Below are 17,200 nucleotides of genomic sequence, written 5' to 3'. Positions count from 1 at the left end.
ACGCTGCACAACGAGAAGAGGTGACCGGACCCTGAGGAAGATTGTGGAGAAGGGCCGATTCCAGACGTTGGAGGACCTGCGGAAGCAGTGGACTGAGTCTGGAGTAGAAACATCCAGAGCCACCGTGCACAGGCGTGTGCAGGAAATGGGCTACAGGTGCCACATTCCCCAGACCTGGGCTACAGAGAAGCAGCACTGGACTGTTGCTCAGTGGTCCAAAGTACTTTTTTCGGATGAAAGCAAATTCTGCATGTCATTCGGAAATCAAGGTGCCAGAGTCTGGAGGAAGACTGGGGAGAAGGAAATGCCAAAATGCCAGAAGTCCAGTGTCAAGTACCCACAGTCAGTGATGGTCTGGGGTGCCGTGTCAGCTGCTGGTGTTGGTCCACTGTGTTTTATCAAGGGCAGGGTCAATGCAGCTAGCTATCAGGAGATTTTGGAGCACTTCATGCTTCCATCTGCTGAAAAGCTTTATGGAGATGAAGATTTCATTTTTCAGCACGACCTGGCACCTGCTCACAGTGCCAAAACCACTGGTAAATGGTTTACTGACCATGGTATCACTGTGCTCAATTGGCCTGCCAACTCTCCTGACCTGAACCCCATAGAGAATCTGTGGGATATTGTGAAGAGAACGTTGAGAGACTCAAGACCCAACACTCTGGATGAGCTAAAGGCCGCTATCGAAGCATCCTGGGCCTCCATAAGACCTCAGCAGTGCCACAGGCTGATTGCCTCCATGCCACGCCGCATTGAAGCAGACATTTCTGCAAAAGGATTCCCGACCAAGTATTGAGTGCATAACTGTACGTGATTATGTGAAGATTGACGTTTTTTGTATTAAAAACACTTTTCTTTTATTGGTCGGATGAAATATGCTAATTTTGTGAGACAGGAATTTTGGGTTTTCATGAGCTGTATGCCAAAATCATCCGTATTAAGACAATAAAAGACCTGAAATATTTCAGTTAGTGTGCAATGAATCTAAAATATATAAATATTAAATTTTCATCATTACATTATAGAAAATAATGAACTTTATCACAATATGCTAATTTTTTGAGAAGGACCTGTAGCTGTGTTTTAATTCAGGGTACGTGAACATGTTGGTTCATGCCCCTGCAGGTACGAGCATACCTGCTGGTGGGTGAGCCACCTATGAAAAACACCGTAAACAGTGTTTTTCCTTGTTTAATCCCCCCATTACTCCTCCTAACTGCACAGAAAACTGGAACATTTGTGTTTTGAGCGTGATGGGGAATTTAGGTCCCAGCATGCATCAGTGACGATGGATGTTTGAATGTCACCCCGAGCCCCCTCCCATTTCACACCCAACCTGAGGATAAATTCTTCACTTTTAAGAAACCTGGATCAATAAGCCCCAGCAGACCTTCAGAAGGTTTCTCTCCTCTTTGAAATGAAAACCAAACTCTGGAGAAAACATCATCTGTTTTATTTTAGGACTTTTCATTTGATGCCAGAATATAAAGATTCTTCTTCTTTGAAACGAGCCGTTGGCAGAAAGGCGGGGTGAAGGAATGTTAAACAAGCTGCTCTGTTAAGATGTGGCATTAACAAAATTGTATTATTATAAAGTGGATAAAGTTGATCTGTCAGCATTAGGAAATCACTAAATGAAGATTTATGAATGACAAAATAAATATGTCACAATGGACGAAGATCAAGTTTAAGATCTGATTGTTTAATGTGATGTTTGAGATGCTTGCTTCTTCAGACAAACTTCAAGACAAATTGTTGTCATATTGTTCATGTTAAAATCTGAAATGGTTTGAAGATGATGACTGAAGAACAAAGGACATGGAAGCTCTGCCGGTTCCTTTAGCTCTCAGACATGATGCTCTTCAAATGCTTCACGTGAAAAAAGGTTTTCATTCGGCTAACATGATCAGGGTGAATATGAGGCTATGCTAAAACAAACTATGAATTTGACTGGAAAAAATGTTTGTTTGTCAATAATAACCAGAAAACATGCTGTGACCAAAGTCACTGTCTTCCTGTCTTCTTCTGCTTGGACTCCCGTCCCACTAGGCTGACCCAGTGGCCTGCATACGAAAAACCAAACAATAAAATACATGAAAAAAAAAGGAAAAAACTTTTATTCAGAAAAATAAAGAATTTAAGAAATAAACAAAAGAAAAAATGCTTTCATTAAAACAAAAATAAATCAAAAGGAAGAAAAAGAGGCCCAAAAGAAAAAAATGGTAAAACAATAAAGAAAAACAAAACAAAATGTAACTGCTTAAATCTATAAAGGGAAAATAAATAAAAACATCAAAAAATAAATTTAATGAATAAATACAAGATACAAAAAAAATTCAACAAAATATTTATTTTATTTCTTTATTTTCTTTTTGTTTATGTATTTTTCATATGTCATGGTAGCTTTCACTTCGAACCAGAAGTCCTAACTCTCCTCACTGATCCTCTGCACAGTGCAGATTTAAGAGTAAAATATTAAATATCTGTAAAGACTGAAGCTAACAAGCAGCATCTGGAAATTCTCTGAAACCATTAAACCTGCTGCAGATTATCCTTCAGATTCTTAGGGCTTCTGCCTGCAACAAGTTCAGGTTTAGGTTTTAAAGCTGTGTTTGGTTGTGGTCTGCAGTCGGTTTAATGACGCTGATGGCGTTTATTAACCAGAAGTCTTCAGAAAAAAGATTTTGCATCTTATTTAACTGCATTCAGCTGTTTTGTGTGGTGGTAAAAGAAACGGATAGAAGGGATCCTGCCGGTGTCCAAACAGAAGATGAGTTAATGTCCAGCTCCTGCAGGCTGGGTTGGGGGGGGTAGGGTCCTGGGTGGTGGTGACGACCCGGACCCACTCTGGGGATTTCAGAGCTGGATGTTCCTCTCGGCGACGGCTACTGCCACGCTCCATCAGCTTCTTTAGTTCTGCCCCAATCCAAAAGTGGGAATTATATGCATTTCAGATGTTTGCTTCTGTTGTAATGTGCATGAAGGTGAGGAACCTGACGCAGAGCAGGGCCTGGTGGAACACAAACCCAGAGAAATATATCAGCACCTGCTTCTCCCTGCTCAGATCACATAGCCAGGACACTCTCTACAGACTGGAAGCTGTTTTTCTATAAATAAAGAAACTCAGTTTGTCTCCAGTGGGAGCTCTAAACACCTTTTGCTGTTCGGGATAATCCCTGACTATTTTGGGTTCTAATAAAGTGAAAAACCTGCAAACAGGAAGCGGTCCTGACTCACAGCTTTCCACACAAACCCACGGCTGAGCGGCAGTGTTTGTCAGCCTGCAGTCTGCTGATGGATGTGGTTGCTGCATGGACTTAATTAGCCGTGAACGGCCTGCAGACCTGCATATTACTGCTGAAAAGGCTCCTTCCGCCCTACTTTCATGGCTCCATCTGGACACGGCTGTCTGGATGCTGTTAATACAGAAGATCTGAGGAGAACTAGAGATCAATTAACAGAAATCTCTCATGACTGCAACACACTTTAACCTGTTTTATACCATTAAATGTTTTCCTAAAGGTTATATTTAAGCCATCAGGAGACCTTCTTTTCTTCACATTAACACCACTGGAGTCTGAATGAACATTCCTGCTGTTTTCACATTAAAGGTCAAAGTGGCAATCTGACTTAAGCGAACTGTAGAAACATTTAGCTGCAACATGCACCAAAAGAACAATATTAAAAGAAAAATATCTGAAAACATTTTCTTGCTGTCTATACAACTACTTAATGGCTTCTTGCTAAACTGCTAAACACTGTAGTACAGAGAGCATTACAAGAAGAAAAGGAGAAAGTAAATTTTTACTGCAGGATTGCATTAGAAGATAATAGACACTCCATGGTACCTACATATGTAGAAATAGTATGAAGAAAAGCATCTTCTGTCCTTCCATCACTAACATAATAATTTAAGGTTTACCAGACTTCACTGGGCCTTTAACTGGAACAGATGAGACTGTCATTGGTCTTTTTACCAGCAAACACTGCAGGTGGGTCTGGCATGAAGCAAAGATGTGGTTTTGTTGATCTGATGTGATGATCTGATGTGGATATGTGGACCTCTGTGAAGTACGGTGAAGGATGTGTGATGGTGTGGGCCTGTTTTTGTCCGCTTTTTGGGGGACTTGTTAGATTGTGTGGCACCTTGAATTCTTTATAATACCAGGAGATTTGGGTCATCATCAAACAAATGGCCAAGTCAACACAAACATGGTTCAACAGACAAAATCAGCCTCCTTCCATGGACGTTTCTGTCCCCAGACCTAAATGCTGTAGAAGACCTGAGCAGAAGAGAAGAGAGCATCAGGAACCAGGATTCTGCCCCATCTCGAGAGGTCATGCAAAGATCCCTTCCCTATTTGCTTCACTCTTATAAAACAATTGATTGTTGCCATACTGGCACAAGGAAAACATCCAAAGTTTAAACAACACAGAGGTTGCTTTTAAGACAATAAGGTCACAACATGCTTCACAATGCACTATTAATAAGATCTAAATTAAAGCAAGGCAGACTAATCAAACACAGATTTAAAAAGAGGGGCAAGAAACCTTTCTCCTTTTGTTTTCCACTCTGTAAAGGCGCCATTAGCAGGCCCTACGGGACCTTCTGGGGATGTATGGATGCAGAGATCCTCTAACATAATCTGGTGCATGAAGAGCTCAAGCCAGGGATGTTAAAAATGCGCTCTGAACTGAGAATAGTTGCATCAGCAGCAGAATCCTATGTGGGAACTTTAAGGATTCAGTCAGAAGCCTGGCAGCAAAGTTCTGAAGAACATGCAACGATTCTAGGAGAGGTTGTGCTAAAACATCTGTAAAATGTACCCAAAAAATGCAGACATGAAAAAGCAAAAGCATGAGGTATTTTCAGTTCAAGACATGACGCAGTGGAGCAAAGTTTGGCAGATGAGGAACCAAGCAGACGGTTGACGTGAACATCTGATAAGTCAAAGGTCATCCCAAGGTTAGTAGAAGTACCAAGAGGCACAAGACCCTCCTTTGTTTTACACGTTAATCTGGTGCAAAGACAAGCATTCCAGTTTTTTCTTTGTGTAACTGACAAAACGCTCAGACATCCACCGTCTGACTGAATCAAAGCATTTAGTGTGTAGTTTAGCAACCTCTGAATATCATCTGCATGGCAATGATAGGAGATGTTTTTAAAAGAGCAGATATACCAAAAACAGCAGGGTCCCCAAAACAGAACCTTGTGTTCATGAAATATATGAACGACTCAGAAAACTGGGGAGGAGGAGTAAAAACTGAGATGTCTGTCAGAGTTTTATTTCCCTGTTCTTTCTGTCTGAAGGCTAGTTTTCTGGATAAAAAACCTTCAGCTGGAGGTTTCTCTTTCCTCCAGCTGCCGTGCGGTGTGTTACTCCAATCTCAGCGGCCATTTTTAGGAGCTGTTCCGTATAATTATGAACCATTACGTTGTTCTTCAAAGCCAATTTAACTGCAGGCTGTAATCTGAGGCTTTTCTCTTCATGGAAATGTGGGTGGTTTACGTTAGCTGCCGTTTTCTGGCGTGTGGAGGCCTCTTATTGTCAGATCACCCGCCACCTGCAGCGCCTGTGTGTGTGGGTGGTGTGTGTGTGTCGGGTTTTAATCTGCCCCTGAGCTCTGCCTGATAAGAAAACGACCATCGAGGACTCACGTTGTGACATTTTATTAACCGATTACTCATCAAAAGCTCTAAAGGGCAGAACTGATTCAGGATAAGCAGCGACTTCCAGGAGAAACTTCTCAGAGTTTAGGAAAACAGCAGCAGACTGTGACCTTAAAGGCACCCGGTGACATTTTGGGAAATGTTGCTCATTAGTGATGCAGTGATGAATATGATGACTGCATCTTCTTTTCCCCAGCATAACTAACAGAAGCTCTTTGGTGTTTAAAGATTAAAATTAGCATCAATGTTTTGATCGGTTTGTGAATTTATGTTTTTTGTAAGCTTTGTAACAGCATCTCTGTTCCCTTTGTTTACTTCCAGTAGGTAAAATAATGATGGTTTTATGTTAAATGACCAGAAAGCAGTGAAAATCCTAATTTAAAATCTTTAATTTTGTGTAATACAGAAACTATTATGTTTCTTAACACGTGCAAATTAATTCTTTAGGTGGAATGAATAAATAAGTTCAGCTCAAAAAATTTGAATATCATGAAAAAGTTCTGGCATATTCATAGAAAGTTGAGTGGAAGGAAACAATATCAGGAAAAGGTGCAATAGGGATACCGAGGCCTTGAGAATATTGTCAAGAAAAATCCACTCAACAATTTGCAAGAGTCTCTGAAGTTTTGTGGTCGCAAAGTAAAATGTAAAGAATTGAGAGGAAATACTTTATGAAGGGAGTGTGTGTGTTGCAGAGTACGGGGGCGGGGGGTACTCCTTAGAGAAATTATATTTTCATCCCATTTCCAGCCTGCTGTAAAGCTTTACCAGGTGACTGAAATGAGATACTCTTTTTTTTCTTTGTATGTATGTAGAATGTTGTGATACGCACCCTCTGAGCTGTTTGCATTTATTGACTGTAAACTCCTGATTCAGTGAGTGATCCAAGCAGAAACATTTTCTGCTGCTCCTCCTAAAGGTTTCTGCAGGTCTGATTGGCCTTATCGATCCACCACCTGCTGTCTGACTTCCTGTTTTAATTCTCACCTTGTTTTTGTGTCTCTGCTGCAGATCTGTCAGAGAAGAAGAGCGACCTGAGGGTCTGCGACGACTCCACCTGCCGATACGGAGGCGTCTGCAGAGACGACGGCGCTCAACTCAAATGCGTCTGCCAGTTCCAGGTAGATATGACACCACTTATTACATCACATTTTAGATGTTTTAAATGAACCTGTGCGGCTCTGGGAATGCCTCAGTTTGATATTTTCCAGATATATTTTCCAAAAATAAATGCACAATGAATAATTTGAGACTTGCTGACGTGCTGAAAAAAGTATTAAAGATTAAAGATTCTGCTTTGCAGAATTGTTTAACTCAACTGGAGGGTTATAAAAGCCTGAGCAGCCTATTGATGGTCACACCACAGCATCTCGGTCAGGATTTCTCCAGCCTTTGACTAGGCCACCCCAAAAAATGTCTCTAGGTTTTTTATTTTTCCCATTCAGAGGTGGACTTGCTGGTGTTCTTCAGATAATTATTCTGCTACAAGTCCTAAGTGAGCTTGAACTTAAGGTCACAAACTGATGCCCAGTTGCAGTTCTGGAGAGCTACTATCCTGCAACCTTTAGATGCATCCCTGCTCCACCACACCTGCAGAGGCCTCTGCAGAGCTGAATGGCTGAATGTTGATGAGGAAGTTCTTCCATTTGACTTAGTGTGGGAGCAATGATTTGAGGGACTGGATTTTTGTACCCTTATTCTAATTGGTTTTTGGGTCTTCAGCCTTTGGTTAGTTGTTGTCAGGACTCTCTGATCATCTAACTCAAGCAGTCCCTCTAGCTGAATTTTGTTGATGTTGTGTATGACATTGACTTCTGTAAAAAGTATTTTCATCTTCCATTTTTCTATTTAGCAGAACATTTAGCATTGATGTTTTAATTGTTGTTTTTTTTATGCAGATTTTAATGTCCTGATCTGGTTGTCTAACGACACATTCAAAGTCACATATAAGACAGGTGCAAATTCATTTTGAATGTTTGAAAATAATAATATTAATAGTGATAATAATAAGAGGATGGAGGTAGAAATCTTATGTCAAATTTTACAGTAAAGTTAAACTTTTTTGACTGTGTGAAAGAAGCTCCTCCTGCTCCACCCGCCCACCCACAGACAGGACCAGACTGTAACAAAATCAAACACCCTCTGTTACCCTTTGACCTGTTGGAGGAGGCAGGGATATGTCTGTTTCTTGATGAAAGGAAGAAACATCTCTTGTTATAGTGTCCAACAATGAGTTGATAAAGAGGAAGATCGAGGATTCTCCTCCGTCTCAGCTGGAGACAAACTGAAACCCAGAGCTTCATCACTCTGATTCTGACTCCTGCACCTGGACTTCCTGACTGATCACAGCCGATCACTTTCATCCTCAGTTAGTTTCCATGAAGCTGATGTTTCTGTCTGCTGTGAACCGGAGGTTGGACCTGCAGGGGGTTGCTGTCCGGTGATTACATATGGATTACCAAACATTTCCTGGTTGTACCGTTGCAAAACAACATGATGTTACTGATCAGATACTTCTCATCAACATGCACCGGAATAACTTCATGCAGTGCAACAGATTTAGTGCATATTATTTTTTTAATAAAGAGAACTACAAAGAGTTAAATAATTAGTTTCCTGTCTGTTTTACCTGCTGCACACCTGTTTTAAAATTTCTACCCCACTGTTATTTTTCTACATGTTTTTCTGCCATTAATCAGAACCTCAGTCTAATTCTGTCTCAAATAAAAAAAAAGATCTGACACAGAGCAACTAAAAAGCAGAGGGTGTACCTTATTGAGGGAGTAATAACATGACCTCTATGTTTGACCCGCAGTGCCACAAAAACTACATCCCCGTGTGCGGCTCTAATGGAGACACCTACCAGAACGAGTGCTACAGGCGCCAGGCGTCTTGCAAACAGCAGAGACTCATCTCCAGAGTCCACGACGGGCCCTGCTCAGCCGGTGAGTCCCTTCCAGGAATTACACAGAGCCCACACAAGGTTGGAAGATTACTGACTGAGAGCTGAGGATTAGCTACAGTTTTCACCATGAACATCAGGCAGTATTCTAAGGTTATAGGCTGTAAATGTTTCTTCTGGAGGGATAATTTAGCTTCTACCTCATAAACAGAGATCATAGTCATTGTTCTCCATCCATCATGATATAATGACTTTTTAAACTGGAAAAAGATGTTGGGAGGTCATTCTTCTAGGAAAGACATTTTGAAATCATTCATTCAAAGCCTATAATTGAATCAACCTGACCCAAACCACATTTGATCTTAATCTGTTCATCTTGTAGTGCTTTATATTCTATGATGCTCCTACGGCTGCAGTGTTTTTAAATGCCGTTCTGTTTCTTAGCTGACTGAGAGCTCGATTGTTTCTCTGAACTGTCCAAAGCGTCATCAGTCGCATTGATCTCTGAGGATGAGCCAGTTAATCAGCTGCTGATCAATTTTAATTAGGAGCTCCTGATGAGTCATTAAAATCCTCCTGAAGCTCAGTGCCACTAAAACTGGGAACCCCTAACAGGTTTTAGGTTTTTTTACACTGTGAACATTGGGAACACTGCATTCATCAGTTAAACAAAATCCCCAAAAGCTGATGATGAACTGATTCTGTTTTCTGTCTCCAAACCAAACAGAAGAACAGATTTACTGCAGCATTGCCTTAAAAAGACACAGGAGATGAATAAAAGAACAGAAGTCATGTTTTCACTGATTGACCAAAACCAGCAGGATTCCAGGAGCAATCTGTTTGTGGCACAATAAACTCAGGATTTCTGGTGTTCGGTAACCAGGAAGTGGGCTGGAGAAGCTGGAGGGAACAAACAAGGACCAGGTGTGTGCAGAGGGCAGGTGCAAGATTTAGTCATCAAGAAATGAAACGAGAAATATAAACAAATAATTTATGCACTTTAATTAAGCTTTGAAAGTAATATAAAAATCAAGAAAATAACCAAGCAATGCAAAGGTCCTTTTCTGCATCATTTAGAGAGTTTGAACAGCTCTTTTACTCCAGTGGCGTTTGTGATACTGGTGCTATGACTCATACAATATCCACCACTGGAATCCATCTAAACATATTTGGGAATTTTTCTCATATACGGAAACCGATCATAACACCTCCTGACCGGATTGCCTTCAGTTAATAGCAGCGTTTTGATGGATGTTGAAATCAAGACTTTTCTGTCAGGTGATGTTTTTTCAACACTACAGTTTTTTATGGCGCTACATGCTCACTTCAGGTAAAGATAGACCTTCACTAAATGTTCTAATGCTAAAGAAGATGTTAAAGGAAGAATTTAGAAATGTTTTACCAGCTGTCATCATAGGAGGCAAATCCTAAACAAACCCCGAGAGAGTTTACCCTGAAGACAATACGATGCAAACCCGTTTGTGAACAGCTTCCTGTTTCCTGATGACAGGGCTGTGTTTGCCAACTATGATCCAGAGGCTACAGACGTCCTGACACATATCATCTGCACTGCTCATCCGATCAGTGCAGATAAGATGGAAGTCCTCACACTGGACGGTTTCCCAGCCACGGTCCACCGTGAGACAGTTCAGGTCAAACAGGTCCAAGAATAATGCCAGCAGCAAAAACTATTGAAGAAAATGTCCAGAAACTCAAGCTGCAGAGCTTCTGCCACGTCTGCAGGATGAACACAGATCGACTGCATCACAGACTCATGTGGCATCATCAACCTGTGCATCAGTGGTCAGCGCCATGGGCTGAAGTGTGTGGAAACCAGTAAAGTATTTCTCACTGGCAGTAAAACTAGGTGAGCAGTAGGAAAGTGTCAGCAAACAGGTTTCTTCCTACACACATATACAAACAAAACCAAAGCAGACCAAAATATTACAAAATATCTCCATACAGTAGCTTGAAAAATATCTTCAGGCTAAAGCTAAAAAAATACAACTGTTTCTAAATGTTCTTCCTGTTTCTTCTGTACATGAACTTTTAGGTGGACTGCAGTTTAGGAGATCTTCAAGCAGTAGTCCCGTTGTTTACTATTATGCTGCAAATATTTGTGCATCTTTTCATGTGTCTGAACATGAAGAAGTGATCTCAGGTCCTGTAACATCTGATGGAGCAGGTGTATAATGCAGAATGGATCTCAGTTCCATATATTGTGTGTATGTGGATGAAGGGTAGTACTACATATTACGGTGGCCATAACGTTGTGTTTATTGTCCAATACTTAATGATTGTCCGCATGCCACCAAGTGGTAAGATTTGTATTTGCTAAGTTAATAGGAAAATATGTCCACTTCCCTCCCCTGTACAGACCCAGGATTTAACATGCTGAGGTGAGTGAAACTTCATCAGTGCAGATGGAGCATCTGTGTAACATTTTTATCAGATCTTTGTTGTAACATTTGAGTAGTTTCTGTAAATGTTGTAGCAGGGGTGCCTATATCCAGTAAATGTTGGTTTTCAATGCTCACAACAAAGAATTTAGTTTGAGCATTAATTTACCTAAAGCAGATTCTCTTCAGATGCCTCTGAAATGCAAGGCAGATGTACTATAGTGGATACTAGCATCAGTATGAAAAGCATCACTGCTGTGTTGATGTGGTAACTTGTTTGCGCTGCAAGCAATCTGGTGATGAGTCACCCGTTAAATACATAAATAGTCCATAACCTCGCACAGTCTTCGACAAAGTTTAAGCTGTAAATCCCTTTTTTAAATCTCTTACTGTGGGGGATGAAGAGTCTTTACTGAACAGCCAGCAGCCTTGACTCAGACTCATCTTAAAGTACCAACGGTTTCTGCTCAAACACTTGTGGTGACTCTGGAGTCAGATGTCCCTACAGCCCAAATGAAGCTCAGTGTTTTCACTCCTGAGAATAAACTTCAATAAACTTATCGAAACACCTCAGCGGTGATGTCGGTGCTGGCGGTTAGCTCCATCTGCAGGGCAGCAGCCTGATTTCCCGGGAGACCCTGCCCGGCAGTCCGCTCTTATTACCCGTTCTACTGGGGATCCACCGCCACTTTTCACCCTCCTCTCCTTCACCTCCCTGCTGTCCTCCAGTGGTTCCTTTCTCAGAGATTTATGCTTCCTGTAATTGGACCGTTCTGCTGTGAGCAAAAGGTGCGTTCTGCTGAGTTTATTTCCCAGAGCAGAAAAGGAGGAAATGCAGCAAAAAAAAACAGAACCCAGAGGTCATATGAGGTGAGACTCCTCACTAAGATCTGACCTCAGATCAGTGTTATCACTCTTTAAAATACTTATTTTTAGCTTTGCTGTGAGAGAAACCGACTGCAGTAGAGAACAGATTCTTCACAGCTGGATCAGAGGATGATGTGTCGTTCCAGACCTTTAAGGCTGACTTTCTTTACTTCACTGTGTCTACTCAGATTTACACTAAAAAGCCAAAATCTTCTCGTTTTATATGAATTCTCTGCTTTGGAGGCGACTGATGCAACAAGTTGTGAGCTAGGCTTAATGTGATCGCTTTCTTTCATGTTTGTGTAAAGATGGGATTCAAAGGCTGCTCTGCTGCTGCTGGAATATGCTTGGTGCTTATTATCCGTTAGAATTAAATCCAATTTCAAGCGGCAGAATTTGTCCCTGAAGCTGACATAAAGGAACACTTCTGGATTTCAGAAAGTAGGTTTAAATGAGGAAAAGCTTCATCGGCTGCAGTTTTGTTACGGTCAGATTTGTGGTCTCAGAATTGATTCTGGAGTTAAACGAGGAGCCAGTTTAATTTTCTCACTGAGCCGCAAATGAAATATAACTGCAGACCTGCAGGAGGAGGTGCTGGTGAGGAGTGGGTAGAGTTACGGCTGCATCAGAGAAGTTAGTGCTGCATCCAAATGTCAGAGGGCTCAGAAATGATGGCTTCAAAAACTTTGTTTGGAAGCTGCATCTGCAGGAACCTTGTCAGATTAATGCTTTGCAGGATAGAGGCGTATGTTAACACCATGCCAAAGCAGAAAGACATCAGCAATAACCCCAGAGAAGCAACTGTTGCATCTATCTGATGGATACAACCAGATAAGAGTTTCCTCTGATGGGTGGCTGAGTTCAGCCTTAGAGAAACTAATAGGACCTCTGCAACTCACTGTAAGAAAGGGAGCAAAGGAGGGAAGGAGGGAGTGAGCGAAGGCTGGAGGGAGAGGGAGGGAGGGTACAGCTACCAATGTTCCCAGGAGCTGCCAAACCCAGCAAATTCAGCCCAAGGTCAGGGCATGAAGCTCAGAGAACGACAAAAACCTAAGAGCTCCAACTCAGAATCCACAGGCATCAGGTAACAGTGGTAAAGGTTAAAGTTCATTACAGGAGATTTAGAAAAAGAGCATGGCTTGTTTAAGAAGGTGTAGGCATTGGGTGGACTGGTGGGAGATATATTCCAGGTTCCTGGAGTGAACGTGGACTGTAGCACAGGAAGGAGGGAGCTGCAGTGAAAACCTCCCCACGCTTCATTAAGCATCTTTAATTTCCACAGCAGGTCTTATTAACTCTGGGCTGCAACAGAACCAGCAGTTAATGTGTCCACACAGTTAATGAACAGTTTGTTCTCATCATTTCTTCCACCATCTGTATCGTGCCGATCGGATTATAATAAAATCAAAGATGCTGCTGCAGGTGGTGATCATCAGAAGATCTTTCTGCCTTTAGGGCTGAAGATACAGTACAATTTTTAGGTTTTTGTCAGACGGGTCTGTGATTCTTTTTATCTGCTGGTTCTGTTCAAAACACACCTGCTTTAAAATCCGTGTCAGAATAAATCACGCTTATATTTTTCTAGCTGAACTCCAGGAATATAAAAATGTTGCCCTGAATCTGATGTATCTTGATGTGAACATTTCTTTTCTTGAAGATTTCATTACAAATTTGACACAAATATCTGCTTGTTTGGACGTTTTATGCATTTTCAATCTGCATATTAAAGCCAAACACAAATAAGAAACAAATCTGTACAAAAGAACACAAACAAACTTCAGAGATGTTGTTCTGTGTTGCAACGTGTAGTGATTTGAGTTACTGTTGCCTTTCTGTCACCAGTCTGCCCATTCTCCTCTCAGCTGTGCCGCTTTCTTCCACATACTTGCATCTCACTGGATATTTTGTCCCTTTTGGACAAACCTATAGGTGGCTGAGAAGTTTCTGCAATCTTCAGACCAGTCTGTCTCTAACCAACATCCACAGTTGCTTAAATCCCATTTCGTCCCAATTTTGATGCACAGCTGGAACTTTGCCACGTCTAGAACACTTCTTTAACTTGAACTGATCAACCAGGAGGATTCATCAGAGAAAACAACTTTGCAGCAGTCTGCTGCTGCCCATCTTCAGACTTTCTGTCAAATTTCACTCAGTCATTTATGTTTTCCTTGGACAAGAAGTGGCTTCTTGGCTGCTCCTTTTGTTTAAATGTCTTCACCTAACTGTGCATGCAGGTGCACCCACACTCACCTGCTCTGGATGGAAACCAAGCTCTGCACTGGTGGTAACATATGGTTCTGTAGTGCACTCCTCCAGCAGAACTCATGGAATGAGAAGGTACCGACCAAGACAGAAGAAGACATCAGTCAGAACAGAACCAAAGCTGCAAACATCAGTGCTAATGCATAATTTGTTGGCCACAGCTTCATTTTCTTAAACAAGTAAATATTATAAACTGATCTCATCCAACTTTAATGCAGTAAAAAATGTTTCTTTTTTGATGTTTTTCTTCATGTTTTTCTTTGTTTTTGCTGCCTTATCAGTAAATCTGCCTTAGGAAATCAATAACAACTCAGCCATTTTTTACTCTGACATCTTTGATATTTTTTTCTTTCAAAACAATTAAAGTTGAGTTTCAGCGGCAATTTTAAGCCAAATCTTTCAATTATAATCCATACCGTGCTGACAAAGCCATGAATATTTCCTACTCTCACTCCAACTGTTTCTGCCTTCTCTTCAATGAAAAACAACCTCATCGGGGCCCTGCGAGGAAGTTTGGCAGCAAGATGTGAAATTTAATGGAAGAAAGCAGCTGGAGTCCATTTCTTAATGCAGCAGCATCGTGCCAGAAAATCCAAACACTGCGTTCATTTCTTTAATTCAGTGCATCAGCGCCAAGTTTAAAACAGTCGCTCCATTTCCTGATGGAGTCAACGAGACGGCAAACACCCTGCAGAAACAGGCTCACATCCAGCTGCTCATCATCAGTGAAAACAAGCAGGCTCAAATATATAGACTCTCACCAATATTTGACTAAATAATGTTTAGTAAAGAGACTTAAATCTTCTCATATAACCCTTAAAACTCTGGCTGGAAATTTGCCCACTTGTCTGGTTTCCTGGGATGGAACGAGGCTCAGCACAGAGCCTTGGGGAGGCTATCTCAGAAGCTCAAAGTAAGTCTGTGTTGTCCGTTCAAGAACCGGCTCTGATGTGGTTAATTGTCCAGTCAGAACACCTTGTTGTGTTTAAGTTTTAATTCAATTCAATTCCGTTTATTTATATAGCGCCAATTCACAACACATGTTGTCTCAAGGTTCTTCACAAAAGTCAGGTTCATACATTCCAATTAATCCTAACCATTGAACAGTTCAGTCAGATTCAGTTATTTATTCAAACTGGATAAAAAGTTTTTCTATCTAAGGAAACCCAGCAGATTGCATCCAGTCAGTGACTTGCAGCATTCACTCCTCCTGGAAGAGCATGTAGAGACAATGGACAGTCACTGGCATTGACTTTGCAGCAATCCCTCATACTGAGCATGCATGTAGCGACAGTGGAGAGGAAAAACTCCCTTTTAACAGGAAGAAACCTCCAGCAGAACCAGAACCAGGCTCAGTGTGAGCGGCCATCTGCCACGACCGACTGGGGGTTTGAGAGAACAGAGCAGAGACACAAAGAGAACAAAGAAGCACTGATCCAGGAGTACTTTCTATGGGAAGAAAAAGTAAATGTTAATGGATGTAGCTCCTTTAGTCGTTTCATCTAGAAAGAAATAACAGATAAACTCTGAGCCAGTTTTCAAGGTTAGAGTCTGAAAGAGAGCACATAGAGTTAGTCACAGTAGAAGCTCAGTCAATCGCCATGTCAAGGAGAGAGAAAGGATTAAACACTGAAAGACAGGGCTATGTGTATCATCTGTAGAAGGTGAGCATTAAGTTGTTGCCAGCAGAAGCTCGGACGATTCCCCTCTCTAGAAAGGTGTCACAGGTAGACACAGAGTCAGGCCAGGTGTAACTTCTAGGAAGAGAAAAGAGAGAGAACAAAATTAAAAGGTGAAATAACAGCAAATAATGCAAAATTGGAGAGTAGTATGAGAATGTAGCAAAGAAGGTGAAAGTGGTCATTATGTCCTCCAGCAGCCTAAACTTATAGCAGCATAACTACAGAGATAACTCAGGATAACCTAAGCCACTCTAACTATAAGCTTTATCAAAAAGGAAAGTTTTAAGCCTTGTCTTAAAAGTAGATAGTTTGTCCATCTAGAGCCCACTGCTGGTCATTTTTATACTAAAAACCACAATGATTGGGATACCTCTCTCTGTCAGACTGATTATAACCATTGGAAAAGTAGGTAAATGATGTAGGTAAAAAATACAGAAGATAGCTCAGGGCGACGTCACGTGCCTCGATATTTTTTTCTTCATGAGGGATTCTTGAACCACTCTTTGTCTGACCCATCACCTAGAGCCTGTTTGCCATGGGAGACCCTACCAGGGGCATTTAGGCCCCAGACAACATAGCCTCTAGGATCATTTGAGCACTCAAACCCCTCCACCACGTTAAGGTGGTGGTTCAAGGAGGGGGAATTGAATTGAATTGTCTGAATTTAGAAGCAGAAAATTTAGATCCAAGTTTTTATGTCTTCAAGACATGCTTGTAGTCTATCTAACTGGTTGGGTTCATCAGGATTTATGGATAAGTAAAGCTGAGTATCATCAGCGTAACAGTGAACATTTATCCTATGCTGCCTGATAATTTGACCTATTGGAAGCATATATATAGTAAAGAGAATTGGCCCAAGTACTGAACCCTGTGGTACTCCACAATTAACCCTGGAGTTTAAAGATGATTTATCATTTACATGAACAAACTGAAATCTGTCAGACAGATAAGATTTAAACCAGCCTAGCGTTGTTCCCCTGATCCCTAAAGCATATTCCAGCCTTTCTAAGAGAATATTATGGTCGACTGGATCAAATGCAGCACTGAGATCTAACAGAACCAGAACAGACACAAGTCCATTATCTGAGGCCATAAGAATATCATTAGTGACTTTCAGCAGAGCTGTTTCAGTGCTATGATGAGCTCTGAAGCCTGACTGAAACTCTTCAAACAGGTCATTGCTGTATAAATGTTCACACATTTGATTAGCAACTATTTTCTCAAGAATTTTAGATAAGAATGGAAGATTGGATATAGATCTGTAATTTTTCAAGTCATCTCAATCAAGTGAAGGTTTCTTAAGTAAAGGTTTAATTACAGCTACCGTAAAAGCCTGTGGTTCTGATCCATTTACTAAAGATAGATTAATTACAGGTCCTTCTCAAAATATTAGCATATTGTGATAAAGTTCATTATT

The 17,200-nt window shown here is 41.1% G+C and overlaps 1 protein-coding gene across 3 annotated transcripts in view; it reads left to right on the top strand.

The window, feature by feature from the left end:
• LOC124870231 (tomoregulin-1-like) overlaps positions 1-17,200 on the top strand; it is a 96,964-nt gene that overhangs the window by 41,432 nt on the left and 38,332 nt on the right. For all 3 annotated transcript variants that reach the window (XM_047368790.1, XM_047368789.1, XM_047368788.1), the window contains exons 2-3: positions 6,683-6,792; positions 8,487-8,616. In XM_047368790.1, coding sequence (XP_047224746.1) covers positions 6,683-6,792; positions 8,487-8,616 — 240 coding nt within the window. The remainder of the gene's footprint in view (positions 1-6,682; positions 6,793-8,486; positions 8,617-17,200) is intronic.

This window comes from Girardinichthys multiradiatus, chromosome 6 (assembly GCF_021462225.1).
Source record: "Girardinichthys multiradiatus isolate DD_20200921_A chromosome 6, DD_fGirMul_XY1, whole genome shotgun sequence".
In the NCBI taxonomy this organism is placed as follows: domain Eukaryota; kingdom Metazoa; phylum Chordata; class Actinopteri; order Cyprinodontiformes; family Goodeidae; genus Girardinichthys; species Girardinichthys multiradiatus.
The sequence above is the reverse complement of the archived record's forward strand: the minus strand, read 5'-3'. Positions and strand labels throughout refer to the sequence as shown.